The following is a 21,009-nucleotide window of genomic DNA, read 5'->3' on the forward strand; positions in this document are numbered from 1 at the left end:
TTTTCATTAAAGTTTCCTAAAAAAATAAGAGACACTACATGTTCTTATAAAGAGTTGGGTTACTCATCATATTGCCAATTGGTTTTATGGTGGAATCTCAATTTTCTTCGCTCTATTAGAGCAAGTTAGTTCACGTGTCAAAGCTCAATAGCTAGCTATACATGTTTCACGCCACCCAAATTAGAGTTGAGTATTACTCACTTGGACTTTTGTCTTCATGAATGAACGATTGATATTTAACTAATTGATATTTTTTTTTCTTCACTTGTTAAGCTTTAACTAAATGAGCGTGTGAACAGGTGAGCTTTTGTGAAAAGAAAATTTGCAGGCAAGAATTTCCAATTTGAAGTTTAGGGTAAAAATAATTCATGTAATAAAATTAGCAATTAAAATTTAAACCATATATATAATAAATTGATACCATATGGATTACAACAAGCCTACTAAAGAAAAGAGATGATCATAAACATGACTTGATTCCATTAATATTAGGGTTGTACGTATTTCAAAACAAAACTACATATATAGAATTTTATTGTATTAATATTATACAACCATATTAGAATAACACAACTCTCTGGTTTTTATTCCATTAAGTACACAGTTCAGACGATTAAAGAGATGCCTTCGTCTTTGCGCACGCACACACATATATATAGCCTCTCTTAATTTTTCTGTATAGGAATTTTGTCTGTGGCTTCTAGTATCATCTCAAACGCATTTTTCAAGCATGACTTGAACTTTTGAGGATCAATAAATCCCTTCTGAGTTCCAAGGGAAATCCTCAAGTCTCCTATGTAACTGACTATTGTTATGATAAGGTCCTGCAAAACCATTGAAATCTCGAAACGTTTAATAAGACGCCTTTACTTATAGAGAGGAGCACATTGCTCTAGCCAAATTAATCTGTATTAATTACATATGCTCAAAATCGGACACATCAACGTACTATAAATATATTCTTAACGACGTACCTGAGGTATACCTAAAACCATAAAGTATACACCCTTGATTGGATGATCAGCCAAAGCTGTTTTCTGGGCAGGCCCTATCATATTTGATATCATGAGGCTCGACTTCTTCAGTCTGTTGTGCATGTATCTTGATGCTGCCTGCAACATCAATACAATTTCATTGAGGATTACTTTAATTATACTATATATATGGTTGATGTTGTTTGCAACATCGACCATAAATACAATATGTTTACACATATTATAACACGTGAATTAATAAAACCACATAACAACATGAGCGTCTCATCATACTGAAAGTGTAGTGAGAGATGATTACCCACCTCATGGCCTCTAAGCTTGCTCACAATTTCAAATAGCTTGTTATAGAAAAAAACAGAAAAAGAACTCCTCTTCCTCTTAATATGTTTTTGTGCTTCGAAGACGAAGTCCAGCGGGTTCAAGATTTCAGTTAACTTGGGCATGGAAACCGGCATGAAAGCGATTCGGTTCCCCCACGGCATCTCAGAACTGGGTCCGATCATCTGCTTCACCGGCTTGTAATCACCATGAGTGATCCTAGTATTGACCAACACCATCGCTCGGCAGCTTGCTGCGCTGCTTGATTTTTGGTTATTATTAATCATCTCTTGCATGTACAGTCTAGTAGCAAAGAACACTATTCCACATATCACATCATTTATCGTCTGCCACAGCAAGAAAAGAAAAAATTTCGATCACACAAAATGATATATATGAACAAAAAAATATAGCTACCTAGTTAATTATAATCATATATAGTATCTTACCACGTTGAGCTTGTTCTTGATTAGTTTGATTTCATCAAGGGAGAATATCAAGCTTGATATATCCATTGGAAGAAACTTAACTCCAGAATTCCCAGATTTTATCGGTGTTTGATCATCTTCAACGAAAGCGTTCCAACCCAAATCCTTCACAGCATAAAAAGCTGAGGTCAAATTCTGAGACACCCACCTCAAAGCACTCTTATAATAATTGTCACGTCCCTTTCTCTCGGACCCTCGGCGCGACGGAAAAGTTAGAGGAAGAGAAGGATCGTCAGCTCTTTGCAGACAAGAAAGAAGAGCACTCATGAAGGAGTAGCCATCGCCAAGTGCATGGTGAAGCTTGAATATTAGGTTACCAGCGGCATTGGAAGTTGGATATTTGACTATGTGAACTTCCCACAGTGGTTTGTCTTCTGGGTAATTTTCCAGTACTACTTTTGATATGTAGTCACCGAGATAAAGGTCGTAAGACTCAGATGACAATACCCCAGAGGGAAAAATAGGGACGTGAACATGATCTGTGAGCTTCACCTCAACCTTCTTCCATTGTTTCTCTCCGTCGACATCAACCTGCGGAGGATTTTTCAAATTTAATATTAAATTAGTTTCCTAATTATAATCATTACCATGATAGGAAAAAGTGTTTTCTAACATTCAAAAGCAATTATAACTATTTTTGGCGAAAAGAACTTCAAAGCATTTAAATTTTTAATAAAAGTTCACATTTCTAATAAAAGAATTTATATGTATGTTAGAAGTGTCTTTTAGATAAGCAGTTTCAAACAGACTTTTAATTCAATTTGAGTAATTATTTAGTGTAAGGACTCTAAGTCTTTATTTTGAGTTTCTACTTCGAAAAACTCCCCTTCCCTCTCCGTTAATAAGTATAAATTTAAAAGAAAAAAATTTGATATATAATTGAGATGTTTATGACTAAATTTCGACATCTCAAATAAAAGCATATGAACAAAATTGAGTGAGAGAGAGAGAGAGTACCATGATGGAGCAGAAGCGTGGGTTGATGTGGAGGAAGACATCCTGAAGGAATGACATGATCTTTGATTCATCGATTGGAACCTCAGATTCCAAAACACCAAGAACTGACATGGATAACACCGAGGTATTGAGGCATTGCCCAGTAGGACTCACCGGCTCATTGTAATAATCTCCATCATCAACCTTAATAAACTCCATCTTTTTTCTCTCTCTGTCTACGTTAACAACAAATTGTAGTGGTTTAGTTCATTTGGGGTTGCTGCATGCATCTTAATTTATAGGGTATCTCTTACGCAAGAATGTGAGTAAAATGGTCATTTGATTCAATTAAGATATGAAAAACGACAAACTATCAAGCAAAGGGACCCATTTTGTTAGTCTAGTCGCTTTATACAGTCCTCTAAGAAATTAAGAACCCGATGTACGTAGTTGGTGGTCAATGTTTAAAATGTTTTAATTACTAATAATTTGCTATGCATTTTTATCGTTGTTCGCACATGTCGAGTATTAAACTGTCCAGCCGATGAGAAAGAATTGTATGGAACAGATACATGGTTACATGATGTTTCGTGCATTATAAGAACATGTGATTTTTTTTTTTTTTTTTTTTAGTAATACTAGGGAAACTAAATTTGTAGACAAAATTTGCAAACTAAATAATGTGTCACAAATAGAAATGAACACATTTATCAACGCTCAAGTAATAATCCAATCATCAACTTCCATGTCATTTAGTTTACAATATTTTGTCTACAAATTTAGTCTCTCTAGTATTACATTTTTTCACATTATTATACTGACCACACGAGGAGAAGGACTTGTATGGCACGGGTACACGTGGTGTATTGTACCAACAGTACAAGAACGTGTGTTTGTTTTTTACATATACTTTTATGTTATTAGCACGAGACGCCACCATAACAATGAACCAGTGCCATATGCAAGTCTTTTCTTAGGCGAGGCGACCCACTAACTAATTAATATATGGGACAACCTGTTTGGAATCCCCATGAATAGGATCAAACCTTATTCCATGGTATTTACATTGAGATTTTTCTTTCTTATTCTTAAACAAATCCTCGATAGGGCTTAGTTGGTTACCTTTTCGTTTGTTTCGAGAAATATTGCTCCATGATTCAAACTCAAATATAGTTCCGATGGTAAAACTTACGATCATTAATGTTTTTGGGTGAGCAAAATTTTCAAGAAAAAGAATCGGCTCCTTAAGGATTGAAGAAGCACTACTCCTCTGAAGACACCTTGTAGCGAATTCATAAAACTTTATGCTTATAATCGAAACCGTTTATATTATAAGTAACTATTTAAAGGTTATCCCTGCAAAAAATTAAAAAATATGTGATCATTTGGCAATCGAACTGTATAAAAACAAATGGTCTGTATCAGTAAAAGTATTATGAACTTTCTATCTATTCACTATTATGAATGACTAAATGACAATGGTTTTAATTGATTTTTTTACAGAACTAATCTTTACATAGTGACTTATAATATGAACGGTTTTGATAATAAACACGCACAAAGTTTTGCAAATTAGTCACAAACATTGGCGGAGCTATAATTTTACGTGAGAATATGCCTCACATAGATGTTAAAAAAATAAAATAAATAGTTATAAGAGAGTAGTAGTTGTGAGCTAAATAAATATTTTAGCACTACATGTTTGTTTTCATGTTGAATTAACCTTCCAATATCAAGTCGACATAGAGAGTAATTAATTAAAAATTAAAGAGGATTAAGAGAAATTAAACTCCAATATCAACTCAATGAAAAATGATAGGAAGACCAGGTTTATAGACTATATTTGGAGATTACACTATGCAGCGGTTAATAATTGGATTTCTTCTTTAAAGCATTAAAAAAAAACTTATATGGAATAGAAACATCGTTACATGGGGTCTCGTGCAATATATGTGTTAGTTTTTTTTAACATTATACTAACCAAGCAAGGAGAAGGACTTATACGTCACAAGTACTCTTCCATGCGGTGTCCTGTACCAATAGAACAAGGACATGTGTTAGTTTTGTTTTCACATATTTTTATGTTATCGGCACGGAACGCCATGATAACAACAAACCAATGCCATATATCTACATGTCTCCTCTTACGCGAGGAGAGCCTCTAACTAATTATTATATGGGACAACCTATTTGCTCCATGATTCAAACTCGAATATAGTTCACGCAGTAAAACCTTACGATCATTAATGTTTTTAGGCAATCAAAACTATCAAGAAAATGACTTGGCTGCTAAAGGATTGAGGAAGAACTCCTTCTCAGGACACTTTGTAGCCAATTCATAAAACTTCATGCTTGTAATCGAAATCATTTATAGTATAAATCACTAAGTAAATATTATCTTTCAAAAAAAGTGAAAAATATGAGATTTTTTGGTCATCAAACTGTATAAAAATAAATGATCAATATCAACAAAGGTATTACGAACTGTCTATCTATTTACTATTGTTGAATGATTAAACGATATAATTTTAATTCATTTTTTACAGAACTGATTTTTACATAGCGACTATAATATGAACAATTCCGATAATAAATACGAAGTTCCACAAATCGATCACAAACAGTAGCGGAGTTAGAATTTTATGCAAGGATATGCCTCACATCAATGTTAAAAAAATAAAATAAATAGATAGCATTTACAAGAGAGTATAATACATGCTTGGAGTTGTGAGCTAATTAAATTTTGAGGTGCTAAATGTTTTTTATATGTTGAAATTAACCTTCCAATATCAAGTCAATATAGAGAGTAATTAATAAAAAATTAAAGAAGATTAAGAGAAATTGACTCTCCAATATCAAGTCAAAGAAAAATGCTAGGGAGACCTTGTTTTTAGATCATATTTTGGAAACTACATGATGTGACGGTTGATGATTGGATTCCTTCTTTAATGATGTAAAGAAGTAATCCAACCACTAACTGTCACATTATGTGGTATCAAAACATGGTTCAAGTAGCATCACCCCAACACAATATAGAATGTATAGGAAATTTTCAAAGAAAAAAAATGAGACGAATGGATTGGAAAGTTGGAGAACAATATATATGAAATTTTTAAAAGGCTTTTTAGCCAAAATGGCCCCTGAGATTTTCATAACACATCACTTTGGTCTCTGAGATTGAAAATCAATAGAAATGGTCCCTGAGATTGTCCACCATCCATTATTTTGGTCATTCCGTTAAAAACTCCGTGAAGTGTCCCAGATGTCTTGGCTGGAAGTTTGGGCAATTTTCAAAGCTTCATAACTCAATTGTTTCTTAACCAAATTCGACCCATAATATATCAAAATGAAGATAGGAAAGTGTAGAACAAGATTATATATATTTGGAAGCTCAATGGTTACCGGAGATGCCGGATAATAGCCTTAAAGGTGACTGGTCCGCTGGAAAACTGGAAAACTCTCCGGAAACTGGGTAAACTTTAAACGTTTATAACTTCTTCAATACTCAACGAACTCAAGTGATTCAAAAACGAAAATCATACTTCTTGACGAGCCAAAGAGAATGGTACCTTTCTTGATGGCTGATTCGTCCTGGTTTGGCCGAAAAACGACTCAAAAATGGCTAACTCGAGACCAAGACAGCCACTTTCGAGCCGTTTTCCTGCCAAACCACGACAATTTAGGCGTAAAAAAGGTACCATTCTTCTTGTCCCATCGAGAAGTATGATTTTTGTTTTTGAATCACTGGATTTCGTTGAATGTTGAAGTTATGAACGTTTAAAGTTTATCCAGTTTCGGGGCGAGTTTTCCAGTTTTCCCACAGACTAGTCACCTTTCAAGCTATTTTCCATCCATATCCGACAACCATTGGGCTTCCAAATAGGTATAATCTTGTTCTATGCTTTTCTATCTTCATTTTGATATATTATGGGTCGAATTTGGTTAAGAAACGATTGAGTTACAAAGCTTTGAAAATTGCCCAAACTTCTGGCCAAGAGGTTTGGGACACTTAACGGAGTTTTTAATGGAAGGACCAAAATAATGGATGGTGGACAATCTCAGGGACCATTTCTATTGATTTTCAATCTCAGGGACCAAAATGATGTGTTATGCAAATCTCATGGTCCATTTTGGTTAAAAAAAACCTTTTTAAAATTAGTAGAAAGTTATAGAAAACGAAGAGATTTACAAACCTTAATTAATATTGTTGTGGGTTGGTTTGGAGGACAAAATATATGAAATTTTCGAGAAGAGGAAAAGCTCAAAGTGTATATTCTTTGGTTGGACAATGTGAAAGAATATTGTTTTCTATGAAACTAAACCAGAATTTAGATTTAGTTTTAAGAGTTACTAATTTGTTTCCTACTTTTGTGGGCAGGATCAAGAAACAAACCTTTTCGTTCATCAAAGAAAGAGTTATTAAACGACCTAGTGGATGGAAGGGAAAATTACTTAGGGGTGGTTTGGGAGTGAGGTGCTTAAAAAAAAAGCACCTATGAAAAAAAGCTGTAAGGGTTTTAGGTGTTTGGTAAACTGAAAAAAAGGGCTTATTTTGGAAGCTGCTGTGAGAATAAGCTGAAATCAAAGGAAAAAGATGAAGTTGCTATTTGCAGCTTTGGAAAACTGGCTTTTTTTCAAAGCACACAGAGCTACAATGCTCCTTTAATGAAAAGACCCACTATCAGACTGTTTTTTTTTCCAACAGCACTTTTACAAAAAAGTTTACCAAACACTCTGCTGATTTTTTTCACAGCCACTTATTCTCACAGCACAACCGCTTATTCTCATAGCAGTTTTTTTTTCAAAGCACAGCAATACCAAACCAGCCCTTAGTAGTGCGGGAAGAGAACTTCTCATCAAGGTGGTTGCTCAAAATCTTCCTGCTTTTGCAATGAACTGTTTCTTATTGCCGAATACTTTTTGCGATTACCCGGATACCCTAAAAATACACTGGTGGTCAAGGGAGAAATTATGTAAACCTAAGAGGAGGGGGAGGGGGGGGGTACGTGTTCAGAGATTTGTATGCTTTTAATTTGGCAATGTTGGTTAAACAAGGGTGGTGTTTAATCACCAACCAGATTCCTTGGGTGCTAAATTGTTTAAAGCTATACACAATCCCATGTCATCTTTTTGGGATGCAACCAACCCATTCTATAGCTCCTATTGTTGGACTAGTATTCTGAAGGCGCGTGAGGTGCTTTTGTTGGGGGAGGGGGGGGGGGGGTTCTAAGTGGACTGTGGACAATGGAGAGACGATACAAGTGCTAATATGATAATAGTAGAGGGGTTACTTGATGGAGATGAAAGTATAAGCTCTCCCATTAACGTCCGCGGGCTCTACAATTATAACTCTTAGTGTGAGACATAGTGAAACTGGCCTACTGCAAAATAGTGATAAAAGATTGTAATGTGGGTATTATGTATGACCCTATTGTGCAATCTTTGAATGACTATGTAGGAATTGGTACTTGTGGGACTTAAAATAACAATGCATAACTAATGTGGTGGTCGCACCGTTGCGATTAATTCATGTGTTAGAATATAAGTAAACGATAATATTAATATTTCATAAAATTAAGTATAGTAGCAGTGTGACAGTCACATTGAAAAACTTCTCATTCAGATAAAACTAATATAAAGAATAGAAGAAGGCTAGTTAAGTACCAAACTAGAACTTTAAGGTCGAAGAAAAGTAGAAGATGGAGGAAGAAGAAGCATCATTTCAAAATTGAAAGACAAGGGTCAAGTAATGGGGATAATTTTTACCCAAGAATAAACATGGGGAAATTATCTTGATTTTCATATTATCTCAAAGCATTGGGAAGGAAGAAACAGTGTATGATAAAATATATGACCTATATATATGTATATATTCGAACACTGATTTCTGTGTTGCAGTGTGCATAAGTGCATTTCCACCCAAACTTGAACTGTGGTTTGGAATCTCATTGAGCTCCATTACTACAGGTCAAAGCCAAGGGTCTGCATGCAGTTTGACTATTTAGTTTTCATTTATGTACGGTTTGATGGATAGTAGTTTGGGAAACAGAGATAAATTGTAATGGAAGGACCATGTGTCATATTTCTTACAGATAACTAGCTTTGATACTCTCATTGATCAAGACGGATGAATATAATATTACAGGATGGGTGTTACAGGGAAGCTAATTATAATTTTTTGCTCAAAATTAGTGGCAGGGGGAGGGAGTTAACTTCTTTGGACTTCATTTCTGTGACAGAAAAACTGCTGCTAACTACAGTTAACCTTTATCTTTCAATTTTGAAATGATGCTTTTTCTTCCTCCATCTTCTGCTTTTCCTCAACCTTAAAGTTGTGATTTGGTACTTAACTAGCCTTCTTCAATTCTTTATATTAGTTTTATCTAAAGGAGAAGTTTTTTAGTGTGACTGTCACACTACCACTATACTTGATTTTATGAAATTTTAATATTATCGTTTACTTATATTCTAACACATGAATTAATCTCAACGGTGTGACCACCACATTAGTTATGCATTGTTATTTTAAGTCCCACAAGTACCAATTCCTACAGTCATTCAAAGATTGAACAATAGGGTCATACATAAATATTTTTTACTTCAATTCACTACCTACTTTACAATCTTTTATCACTGTTTTGCAGTAGGCCAGTTTCACAATGTCTCACACTAAGAGTTATAATTGTAGAGCCCGCGGAAGTTAATGGGAGAGCTTATACTTTCATCTCCATCAAGTAACCGCTCTGCTATTATCATATTAGCACTTGTATCGTCTCTGATATAACAACCACAGTATAGAGAATGAAAATTAATTACTAATTACCACTTAGCTTATATGAAAGTAGGATTATATTGTGGTTTGTGATTCTACCTATTTAACCTGTTTCGGATTTACAGAACCCACAAGAATACCACGAGGGTCGACTCGAAAGTTCAAAACCCGTCATTCAAATTGAAAATTCTACTACGCTAGACTGAAGTTTATCTAGTTTTAAAACTGGGACATGCTTACACTTTGTATACATGCGAGATTAATTGCTAGAGACTTAAGGGGAGTATTTTTACCAACACATAAAAATCAGAAAAAGAAGTGGAAATCAGTAATTTGACACTTGAAAAACCGGGTATTAGTTCAACTATCCGATTAAGGACTTAATAAACATGCCTAAGGGATCATTTGAGACTACTAATGTAGAAAGTACTTGTACCACTTGTAGTTATCAGATTAAATAGACCTAATAAAAATAACTGACAAAATTAAATATGGAGAAGGTGGTAAATACACAACTGTCAACACTGATATAAATTAATCGCTCTATTTCCTTGGGTCACCATCCCCTAAGTTTTCATAAACTCCAAAGCTCTCATTTTTGAGGAATTTTTCATTGTAACTAGAACATAGGTTGTATACTATGTATTTTTATATAATTATGGTAAATTTTATTTTTTAAGTTATTAATTTTTTGACGCACATATCCTACTATTTGTATAATGACATGTGATGTACTACCCCATATTCTGATCACAATGAAAAATCTCTTCTCATTTTCCCCCGGGGTTTTCACCTTTTCCAAGTCACCGAATCTCTCCGATTCTCCAAGTTCTCTACAATCAACAATAATTTTCTCTACCTCCTCCAATAAAAGGCAAAGATTAGAAATGGGCATAAAAATCGTGGAACCGAGAAACTCTATGCCCTTTTTTATTTATTATTTTTGTCTGTGAGTAACTTTCTGGTTGGTTCATGTACATTTTTGCGTTTGGTTTTTGTAAAAATCTTGGATTTTTGGGTTTATTTATAAATTTGTGTGTTTTGGCTATTAAGTTACTAGGTTGAGTGGGTTTGACTTAGCTTTCCAAGGTCAGACATTAGGAACTGTTTTCAAGTTAGATTTGCCTTTTGTCTTTTTTTTTTTCGATCAAATCCCATTTAAAAAACGGTCGACGTATATATTTTGCATCATTACAATTAATTAGTCTACTTGTTTATTCATAAGACGATAATCGAGGAAACGAAATCAACCATGGTGAGCTTTGTGGAACCAAAAATAATTCCAAAAATTCTAGAGACGATAGATGGACTTTTGTTCAAGAAGGACAAGATTGTCCTCATTAAATGGGCATACTCCTCAGAAACTCTCACGCGTAACTCACACTCCTGAAGGTTCCAGCAGTTGAATACGATTGCCCACAGCTCACCTGCCATTGACAAGGAAAAGTCAAAGCATTAACGATAAAGATTAATTACCCAAATCCTATCTTTAATACATTCCCAATTGAAGATTGACTCTAATCAAGTAAGTAATACCAATTTAAATTAATTAGGGATAATTACTCCATTATCTCAAGATATTATTTCCTATTTAATATATTGAGAATATGTCTCTATAAACGTTGGCCAATAGGATGCCACCATGTGTAAGGTAAAACCCTAACACTATGGCCAGCCCTCTCCCCTATATATACCCCATATTCTACCAAATTTCAGAAGCTTTTGCTACCCCTAAAAAGCCTTAAACACTTTACTCTCTCAGAAAAACTAATTTAGGCATCAGAGATCCATTGGCCTAACCCCCCCCCCCCAACCTCGTGGGCACGTGAGGCTTAGGTCTTTAATGAAATGTGTTAATTGTTTTGTAGGTGCATTTTCACCAAGACTGAAAACGGCGAAAATTTGCATCGACAAATTGGTGCTTTCATTAAGAGCTGATTCAAATACTCAAAAAAAGCCATTTGCATTTGTTTATTGAATTTTCTGTTATGTTGAATTTCTCACATGTCGTATCAATTAATTTTTCCTAAAAAAGTTTCTTGATCAATCCCTGCAGAAAGGATACAATAGTAAGAAATTCAGAACCACAACGAACGGAACCCCGTACGTACAAGGATTTGGACTGGAGAGTGGAGACAAGGACATAGCCCCACGATGGTGATCCTCAAGGCTCAACACGACAGCAGGAGGAGCCCCACTGCCATGAAGCCAAGTCATCTAAGCCACAACCAGATGCAAGCTCTGCTGCAAGGACCGCAACCCTCAAAAAGCTGGGCAGAAGGCCCAGATCCATTCCTTAACCCAAGGGTAGGAAGCCCAGGTCCATGGAGAAGTAGGCTGAGCCCAAGAGGCCCAGACCATTACAGCTCCACTAGCTAAGCAGCCCAAGCCGCAGCAACCCAAGCTCAACTCGTTGTTGAGGCAACTCGAGCCCACTTAGCTACCAACCGAGCCCAAGCTCACGATGAGCTAGCACCGGCCCAGCTCGCAGTATAGACCCAAGGCCAGTTGCTATAAGTGCAAGCCTAGCACACCCACACGTACGACCCAACCACCTAACCGGGGTAGCCCACCCCGCGACCTGCTCCGACGACCCGGCTCGCAGCTCAATCCAACTCGAGGCCACCTCTTATGATTCAAATTTCGACCACTGGTCCCACGATCACCTCAGGGTTATTTTCACCCCACTTTTCTACAGGAATACCTATTTTGGGTTCAAGCTTTACACCTGCAGTCCACTATACTTCCACCACACATGGATGTGACCATTATCTAGACTCTTCAAATCCAAATGGTAAGCACCATCTGCCCTAGTAGGTCGCCAAATTGACGTGTGTCCTCGTGCAGTAGACCACCTTGGTGAACCAACTCCTCGAGTGTATCGAGATGCAGCGCGCCCCAGACAAGGTGTCTTAAAGCAGGACAATGGCAGAAGACTGTGACTCATTCCAGCGACGTCACGACAAACAGTCGTTCAGCCTGCCCCGAGCTGCAAGTTCAGGTAGTGTGCACCTTCATTTGCGCCCTTGGGGAAACATCTTCTCCTGCCTAAATGCACAAAAAAACATTTATTCCTAACTCGACTCACGAGTCAGTGTACATTCGAGGTTGGGTTCATACTTCGATAAACACTCAGGACATTCCAGACGAAGCATCCATATGAGGCTAGGCCCACAAGGAGATCCTCCTGTAAGTCACCGGAGTTGGTAGCCACATGACGGGCAGAGGAAAGCACATAAGTAGTCCAGCGTAAGTTTCACTGGCTGTCCCCGCCAAACTTCACGGCAAGCAACATAGAATGAACCTCGTGCACAACGACTAAGGCACAGACGAACATGACATGCCGAAAAGCAACATGGACCAGCAGGTTAGCACCGAGGGCAGTTGGAGGCTTCGCTGCCCCACTAGGTGCAAATCCAGGAAAAAGTACAAAGGCTCGTGGCAAAGTAGCTGCGCGGATTCTAGTGCATTGATACTACCGACGATGCCCTTCGTAGAGACGTTGTCAACATGAGCAGGTCACCGTTCACAGATGAGATCGAGCAGACGGAGCCACCACGGAAGTTCAGCCCGCCATATTTCACCTTGTTCAAAAGAGATGAAGATCTGGACAGACACTTAATGCATTACCGAAGCACCATGACCCTCTACACCAACAATGATGCTCTCATGTGTAAGATCTTTGCCATGATGATCCAAGGTGAGGCGAAGACTGGTTTCACACCCTGCCGCATCACTCAATTCGGAACTTCAACGAACTTTCCTTGGTTTTCACTAAGGAATACTCGTCCTACCACTCGATCAAAAAGAAGTCTGACCACCTCTTCAATATGAAGAAGGACTCCAATAAGTCACTCTGTACACATATCAAGAGATTCAAGGCGGAGAAGGTGAAGATCGTTGGATGTGATGACAGCTTTGCATGCTCAGCTTTTCAAAAAGGGCTCCTAGCAAATCACCCATTTTCCGGAGAATTGAGCATGGGCAAGAACTTAACCCTAGCAAACTCTTATGCTTTGGCAGAAAAACACTCTCTTTCGGATGAGGCTAAATGTTCTTAGAAGCCACCTAAACAGCAGCGCAAAAACGCAGAGCCAACACAGAAGAAGGTGGGCAATAAACCGCTCAATGACAAAAATTACCCAAGAAGCAAATGCAGGGATCGATCCCCGATAAAAGGAGGCATGACACCCAAGATGTACACCAAGTTCTTAAGGAGTCGAAGTAGAAGTTTTTCGCCCTAGCAGTAGCAGCTGATATGCAGAAAGACATTCTACCTCTACCAAATAGCAACCATAGTAGATGGATCAAGAAGATGGTGTCAAGGTGAACAATGCCCTGGCAAATGAATCAGGATGGAAACCCGAAGAAGACACCGAGCACATCTCCCTTAACCTTAAGCAGCGGTCAGACCATTCAAACCGCATATCCAAAATTAGTTCTAAGCAATTCTAGATATAAAGTCCCTCATCACTCTGAAGGAGATCCAAGGTCTGACCTGATGAGCAACTGCTCTCAACCAATTCCTCTCTCGACCTACCAATTGATACAAGTTTTTTTCAAGGCAATCAAGACGCATAACGAGACAAATGGAACGACGAAATGCGAGAAAGCATTACAAGACTTGAAGAAGTACCTGGCGTCACATTCACTACTATCCAAGCCGGTCTACAGTGGAGAACTTGTACATCTATCTGGCGGTATCAGAAGTAACAGTGAGCTATACCTTTACACTAGAAGAGCTAAGGGCCCAACTGCCTATATTCTATTCATCCAAAGCTCTTCTCGATGCGGAAACCAGATATCTGAAGATTGAAAAGCTAATTTTGGCACTAGTTGTTACAGCTCGGAAGCTCAGACCTTACTTTCAAGGGTATTTGGTCATCGCCATGACTTAGTACCCACTACGATCAGTTTTGCATAGTCCAGACGCTTCTCAACGAATGATGAGATGGGCGTTGGAACATGGCCAATACGGCTTAGTATACCAACCTCGCATTGTAATGCTTTGTAGTAGAATTCACCCTAAGCCTGAAAGATGTAGAAACTTAGCCCAAACGTGCCCTAGAGGCAGCCGAGCATGCCGTAGCCGTACCAGCCCCGCCTGTAGGAGATTTTTTGCATTTTCACATCGACAGATCATCCAACTGCCAGGGATCTGGAGTATTTCTAGTTCTTACTACCCTGGACAGTTTGATGCTCGAGCAGGCGATCATTCTAAGCTTCAAGACATCAAACAACAAAGCAGAGTATGAAGCCCTACTGATTCCTAGCTGACGAGCAGGTACTCAATTGGCGAAAGAGATCCAAGGTCTGACCTGACGAGCAGGTCTTCGATTGGTAAAAGACATAGCGATGAAGAAGCTCGTAATTTATTTCGATTCCTAGCTGATCACCAACCAAACCTCAGGGGAGTACGTAGCAAAGCATCTAAGGATGGCCCGATATCTCGAGAATGTACGAGAACAGTTAGAGACGTTCTAGGCGTACACATCACTCAAGTTCCAAAAGCAGAGAATGTATACAGAGACACACTAACAGGGCTAGGTTCTACCTTAGACCATTAGCTCAAACACTTCATCCCAGTTGAGTACTTAGAGAAGCCAAGCATAGATGAGGAGCCAATAGTTGAGGTAGTGTGAATCAACACAAGTTTGAGTTGGCAGGATCCTATCATCAACTACTTAGTCAACAGAACGTTCCCTGCAGACAGACTGGAGGAAGTTCTAGATTAAGGCAGCACGCTACTACATATGGAATGGCATGCTCATTCGCAAATCCTTCTCATGACCACATCTCTGCTGCCTATCGTTTCTCGACGACCTGAAGATTTTTAGCTCAATCTACGAAGGTGTCTGTGGAAACCACGCTGGAAACCATTCTATAGCGTATAAAGCTCTTAACGCTAGCTATTACTAGCTAACCATGCATCAAGACGCCAATAAGTATGTGCAAATGTGCGACAGCTGCCAGCACTTCAAGCCCATGCCCGCACTACCTGACAGCGAACTCCACCCATAAATAAGCCATTATCTATTCATGCAGTGGGCAATTAACCTGGAATGACCAATGGCTCCTGTCACTGGGGTTAAAGGCATGACGATCGTAGCAACCGACTACTTCACAAAATGGGTCGAAGCCGAACCCATGACTACAACTACCTAGATGGACATAGAGTAATTAAATCAACATAACCCCAACCCAATATTTAACAAAAACTCACTCTCCTGAGAGATCTTTCACTATTGCCCTCTTTTTTTCTCTCAAAGCTTATTCAACTCTGAATGCTTACCACATGCATAAGTACTGCATTTGGTTATAGGCAGCCCATTAAACTGAAGCCAACAAGTAAAGATCAAATTGGTCTTTAGTTCACATGCCATATTTAAACGCTTCACTGTAGCGTGCAACTGTTTTCTTCATTTGCTATTTAATGCATAAAAGATAAGCATGCACGTCACTCAGTACTTGTTGGTATTTCTCTTCATTTGAAAGTGAGAGGTTTTATGTTCGAATCTCATGGATGGCGAATTCAATACCAAATTGGGTTGTTCGTTGTGTGGTTTAGCCGAACTCTCACTCTTCCTTTGCACAATGGCATACAAACGAAAAAATCTAACCTCCTTCCAACGTTCCTTGTGTTTATACCATACTTAGGGCCTCCGTATTTAGATCTCATATAATAAAGGAAGAGGCAAATATGTAATAAGTGAGGAGCCTTATTCTATAAAAGGACCCCTCACTCTCCTCATTAGCGGGGGGCCATTTCTTAGGCCATACCCTCACCCTCTTAGAGCTCTCATCCTCACAGAGAAACTCTCTCTCTCCCTCTTCAACATCTCAGAGAAAGAAATACAATAATCAGTGTAGACGTAGCCCAAACATTGGGGTAAACCACGATACATCTTGTGTTATTTACTTTCTTGCAGATTCACGGTCAGATTTACGTTGTTCCAAGGCCTCCGATTTTGTGCATCAACATTTGGCGCCGTCTGTGGGAATCGACACAGAAAACTATGTCGGTTCTCTTTCATTTTTTTTCATCTCACCACCGTGAAACTGCAGAAACCGAAGAACCCAGAAAACCTCACTTTTTGGGCTTGTCCAGAAAACCTTCGCAGACTCTATGCAGTTTTAAGAAACTATCCAAAAACCCATTTTTCATCTCTCTTTCAACAACACAGCTACCACCGCGTCTTTTCATGTCTCTAACTCCAGATCTCACCCTCTTCCTCTCTCTAAAACTTTCTCTCTCTAAAATCCGAACCAAACATCGTCTTCAACCTTTGGACTTGGAAGAGAGAGGGAAGACCCTGTAAATTCAGCCAAAATATCTCCAAACCCACATCTCTTTTTCTTTCCATTATTTTTCACAACTTGTTAAATGATTAAATCAACAAAACTTTTGGATATTGTCAGAAAAATCTGAGCTATGAACAGTCATCACGACGAGGAAGAGATGCTTACGTCCTTGGAGTACAATTTCGACACTGAGTTGACTCAGTCCACCGCGCTCAGAGGTAGTACCCAGTTCGAAAGACGAGCTTTTAGCGGCCCGCTGGGAATGTCTAACTACGCACCGACTAGACCCACTAAATGCCAATTCTCCGAGAACTCTCCATCCTCCTCTAATATCTGAAAGCTGAAGGCTTCAACATTTCCAAACCCCCATTGGAGATATTATTCGATCAGGGACCCAATTGGTGATACGTCGTCGTTTGGCTCGGAAAGATGGTTTATCACTCCAATTTCGTCAACGCTGAAGGAATTACTAAAGCTTGTGGATGCCCTCTATTGCCGTTGAAAAGCCACATAAAGGGACCTACCCCAGTTTCAAAGCAAGATAGAACGGATATTGTTGATGAAGCGATTTCATTCTTTCGCGCTAATGTTTTCTTTAGGAACTTTGATGTTAAGAGCTCGACCGATAAGCTCCTCATTTATTTGACATTTTGTATCAATGTGGCTTTGAAGCGGCTGGAGGGTTGCAGAACTTTGGCTGAAGGAACCAAGGCCATTATTAATTTGGGACTACAAAAAGTTCTTGTTACTGGAGAGCCGAGTTTCCCTTTCCCAGGACTTTTCCCTCTTCCTCAGTCCCAGCAGGAAGCAGACGTGCTGTTGGAAACAAGAAATGTTTGAAGGGGCCTCATCGTCCTCATGTTCCTCACTGTCCTCCTTCTGACCAGCAATAGCAACAACAACAACAACAACAGCCGCATCTTCGCCCAGAGCAAGAGCCAGAGCCGACAGTAGATCAATTTTAGTGATCCTGATTGGAAATCCAAGTTTCAAGGGGATTTCGAGAAGCGGTTCAACATCCCCTACATCACTGATGTTTTCCCTGACTTTGATCCCATTCCTTCCACCTTCTGCTTAAGGATGAGGACTCCAGTAATCGAAGACTTTGCAGGGTGAAAGCTCAAAAGGACGTTTGCTCCCGACTCGAATCCCTCGAACTCGGAATCTCAACCCAGTGACCATGTAACAAAAAAAAAAGGAAACAAAAGCAAAAGCAAGTCTGTGCAGGTAAAGATGTCTGTAGGTGGAAAAGAAAAAGAGACTGAGTGAGAGAGGTGCGGTGGAAAAGAAGAAAGCAAAAGGGAGGCTCTCCTCGAGAGCACATGGGGGACAACGCGAAAGAAAAAGAAAAAGGGAGATCTTACTAAAGCCAAAGAAGATGCCCACACTTTCGTCATGCATGTTCCTATTTTCTGAGAAAGCTACGGGAAGACCTAGGAGGAAGATAAGGGTTCCTTACTTTAAAGTGATGTAATTTATTTTTCATATCTTTCGGAGACATTTGTATAAACCCCATCAAAGGGTTAAAAAAAAATTAAAAAAAAAAGGCAAGCCCAAAATAATAGGCTGGAAGGTGGTGTGGAAGGCGAAGACCCATATGCCCAAAAGAGCCAGACCCTCTATTATCACCAACCAGGTGATCAAAAGTACGCCCAGTACTCCAAAATTATTCGGCAACGTGCCGCTATTATCACCAACCAGGTGATCAAAAGTACGCCCAGTACTCCAAAATTATTCGGCAACGTGCCGCTATTATCATCAACCAGGTGATCAAAAGTACGCCCAGTACTCCAAAATTATTCGGCAGCCTACCACTATTATCACCCACTAGGTGATCAAAAGTACGCCTAGTACTCCAAAATTATTCGGCAGCTTGCCACTATTATCACCCACTAGGTGATCAAAAGTACGCCCAATACTCCAAAATTATTCGGCAACCTGCCGCTATTATCACCAACCAGGTGATCAAAAGTACGCCCAGTACTCCAAAATTATTCATGAGCATCACTCATGTCATTCATACATAAACATTCATGAGCATCACTCATGACAATCATACATAAACATTCATGACCATCATTCATGTCAACATTCATAAGCATCATTCATGAGCATTGCTCGTGACAACATCCATGAGCATCACTCATGTCATTCAACATAAACATTCATGAGTATCGCTCATGTCAATCTAGCTTCAAAAGCTCCATTTACAGAGCTCTAGCTTCAAAAGCTTCATTTACAGAGCTCTAGCTTTAACAACTTCATTTACAAAGTTTCAACAGCTTCATTTACAGAGCTCTAGCTTCAAAAGCTTCATTTACAGAGCCCTAGCTTCAAAAGCTTCATTTACAGAGCTCTAGCTTCAAAGCTTCATTTGCAAAGCTTCACCTACAAAGCTTAAGTGCAGGGTATACAAATACCGCATCCGAACAACCACCAGTTCGGCCCATACATGGATTCAATTTGAAGTCTTCAGCCAACAGAGTCTATTGACCGAAGACTTAGGGGACTACATTATGTACCATATATTGGGCCTCAACTGGGCCTCATGAAAAATACTTGGGGGACTCTAGCCCATTATTCATGTATTGAGGAGCGAGCCCTTATTCTATAAAAGAGACTCCCTTACCATCATTAGAGAGCATCAACTCTAGCCCATTATTCATGTATTGAGGAGCGAGCCCTTATTCTATAAAAGGGACTCCCTCACCATCATTAGAGAGCATCGCCGCCTACTGAGCAACCGCCTCGCCGCGAGCATCAACTCTAGCCCATATTTATGTATTAAGGAGCGAGCCCTTATTCAATAAAAGGGACTCCCTCACCTTCAAACACCAAAAGCCAAGCCAACCAAGGCAACATAAGCCACAAGCAAAGCGGCCTCGCAACATGTGCTACTTCTAGTTGAGCAACATTTCAGATTGGGCACTGCCGCATATCAAGTATCAATTCTAGACGACATCTAGTTACTTCGGCCCACACATGGACTGAATTTCAAGTCTCTAGCCAAAAGACTCTCTTGACTGAAGACTTAGAGAACAATGGTTGCCTCCATATTTAGATCTTGTATAAATACTCGGGGGGCTCAAATGTAATTATGTAATAAAGGAATGGACAAATATGTAATAAGTGAGGAGCCCTTATTCTATAAAAGGACCCCTCACTCTCCTCATTAGCGGGAGGCCATTTCTTAGGTCATACTCTCACCCTCTCAGAGCTCTCATCCTCACAGAGAAGCTCTCTCTCTTATTCTTCAACATCTTAGAGAAATACAATAATTAGTGTGGACGTAGCCCAAACATTGGGGTGAACCATGATACATCTTGTGTTATTTACTTTCTTGCAGATTCACGACCGGATTTACGTTGTTCCAAGGCCTCTGGTTTTGTGTATCAATAACTTGTACCAGTAAAATCATGTGCAAACCACAAAGTCATGACCTACTTCCAACTTTACTTTTGGCAGTCAAATCATGTCTTCTCTTTGAAGACTTTCATGCCTTCATCCATCTTTAGCTTGCATGGTTTCCGCTTCAGATGTAAATTCTTGTTCAAACTCTTAGTAATAAAGAGTTTTTCCAACTTCTCCTACAAAGCAGGCACAAAATCTTCATCCATAACATTATTGACAATGTTATCAGCTATATGGAGTCAAATCGTGCTTACACATCACGACTCCAACACCTCACACCTGTCATCTTTCATTTTTTCTGGCTTTCCATCTTTTCCCTTCAAAGCTCTAGTCAAGCCTTGTTGAGTCAAGACGTCCTTGATTCTCATTTGCCAACGAGTAAAACTGCATTTCCCATTAAACTGCTCAACTGAGAATGGTGTGTATATTGTCATCATGGTGACACTACTACAAAATGGACTTATTGTGTCACTAGGTGATGTCACTTTAATATAATATAGTGGCAGACAAGACATTTGCAACACTTACTGAACATGACGTCAGATTTACTGTCGCTTGTAAGCGTCATAAACTGTCTATGTCACTTTTAACTGACGTAAACATTTAATGTCGCTTATAACCGACATACATTTTAATAATTTTTAAATAATGGTGTCGCTTTAAAAAAAATAGTGTCACTTTTAAGCAACATAAAGTATTGGTATCACTTCTAGCCGACACTAATTATTGTTTTTAAATATTTTAAAGTCTGTGTCGATTCTGAGTGACATAGATTTTATTTTTTTTA

At 38.8% G+C, this 21,009-nt stretch overlaps 2 protein-coding genes across 2 annotated transcripts; one reads left to right on the top strand and one right to left on the bottom strand.

Moving 5' to 3' along the window:
- Positions 1 to 457: 457 nt before the first annotated feature.
- Positions 458 to 3,017, bottom strand: LOC114827673 (wax ester synthase/diacylglycerol acyltransferase 11-like). Its single transcript, XM_029109889.2, has 5 exons — positions 2,759 to 3,017; positions 1,763 to 2,332; positions 1,298 to 1,660; positions 975 to 1,112; positions 458 to 824 (listed from the first exon to the last, which is right to left on the bottom strand). Exons 1-5 carry the CDS (start codon positions 2,954 to 2,956, stop codon positions 666 to 668), a joined length of 1,428 nt encoding a protein of 475 aa, XP_028965722.2. The 5' UTR covers positions 2,957 to 3,017; the 3' UTR covers positions 458 to 665.
- Positions 3,018 to 17,213: 14,196 nt separating this feature from the next.
- On the top strand, positions 17,214 to 17,927 carry LOC103445535 (actin-related protein 2/3 complex subunit 3-like). Its single transcript, XM_008384552.3, has 2 exons — positions 17,214 to 17,645; positions 17,799 to 17,927. The coding sequence occupies exons 1-2, from the start codon at positions 17,241 to 17,243 to the stop codon at positions 17,925 to 17,927; spliced, it is 534 nt and encodes a 177-aa protein (XP_008382774.3). The 5' UTR covers positions 17,214 to 17,240.
- The last annotated feature ends 3,082 nt before the right edge of the window (positions 17,928 to 21,009 follow it).

Source organism: Malus domestica, chromosome 10 (assembly GCF_042453785.1).
Source record: "Malus domestica chromosome 10, GDT2T_hap1".
NCBI classification, from domain to species: domain Eukaryota; kingdom Viridiplantae; phylum Streptophyta; class Magnoliopsida; order Rosales; family Rosaceae; genus Malus; species Malus domestica.

What these genes read in the sequence shown, in the direction of transcription:
- LOC103445535 (XM_008384552.3), top strand. Translation starts at nt 17,241, where the DNA reads ATGGTTTATCACTCCAATTTCGTCAACGCTGAAGGAATTACTAAAGCT. An exon ending in TGCTGTTGGAAACAAGAAAT is followed by an intron (nt 17,646 to 17,798) that starts GTTTGAAGGGGC and finishes TGGAAATCCAAG; the next exon opens with TTTCAAGGGGATTTCGAGAA.
- LOC114827673 (XM_029109889.2), bottom strand. Translation starts at nt 2,956, where the DNA reads ATGGAGTTTATTAAGGTTGATGATGGAGATTATTACAATGAGCCGGTG. An exon ending in CACGCTTCTGCTCCATCATG is followed by an intron (nt 2,333 to 2,758) that starts GTACTCTCTCTC and finishes AATCCTCCGCAG; the next exon opens with GTTGATGTCGACGGAGAGAA. An exon ending in TGGTTTTAGGTATACCTCAG is followed by an intron (nt 825 to 974) that starts GTACGTCGTTAA and finishes ATGGTTTTGCAG; the next exon opens with GACCTTATCATAACAATAGT.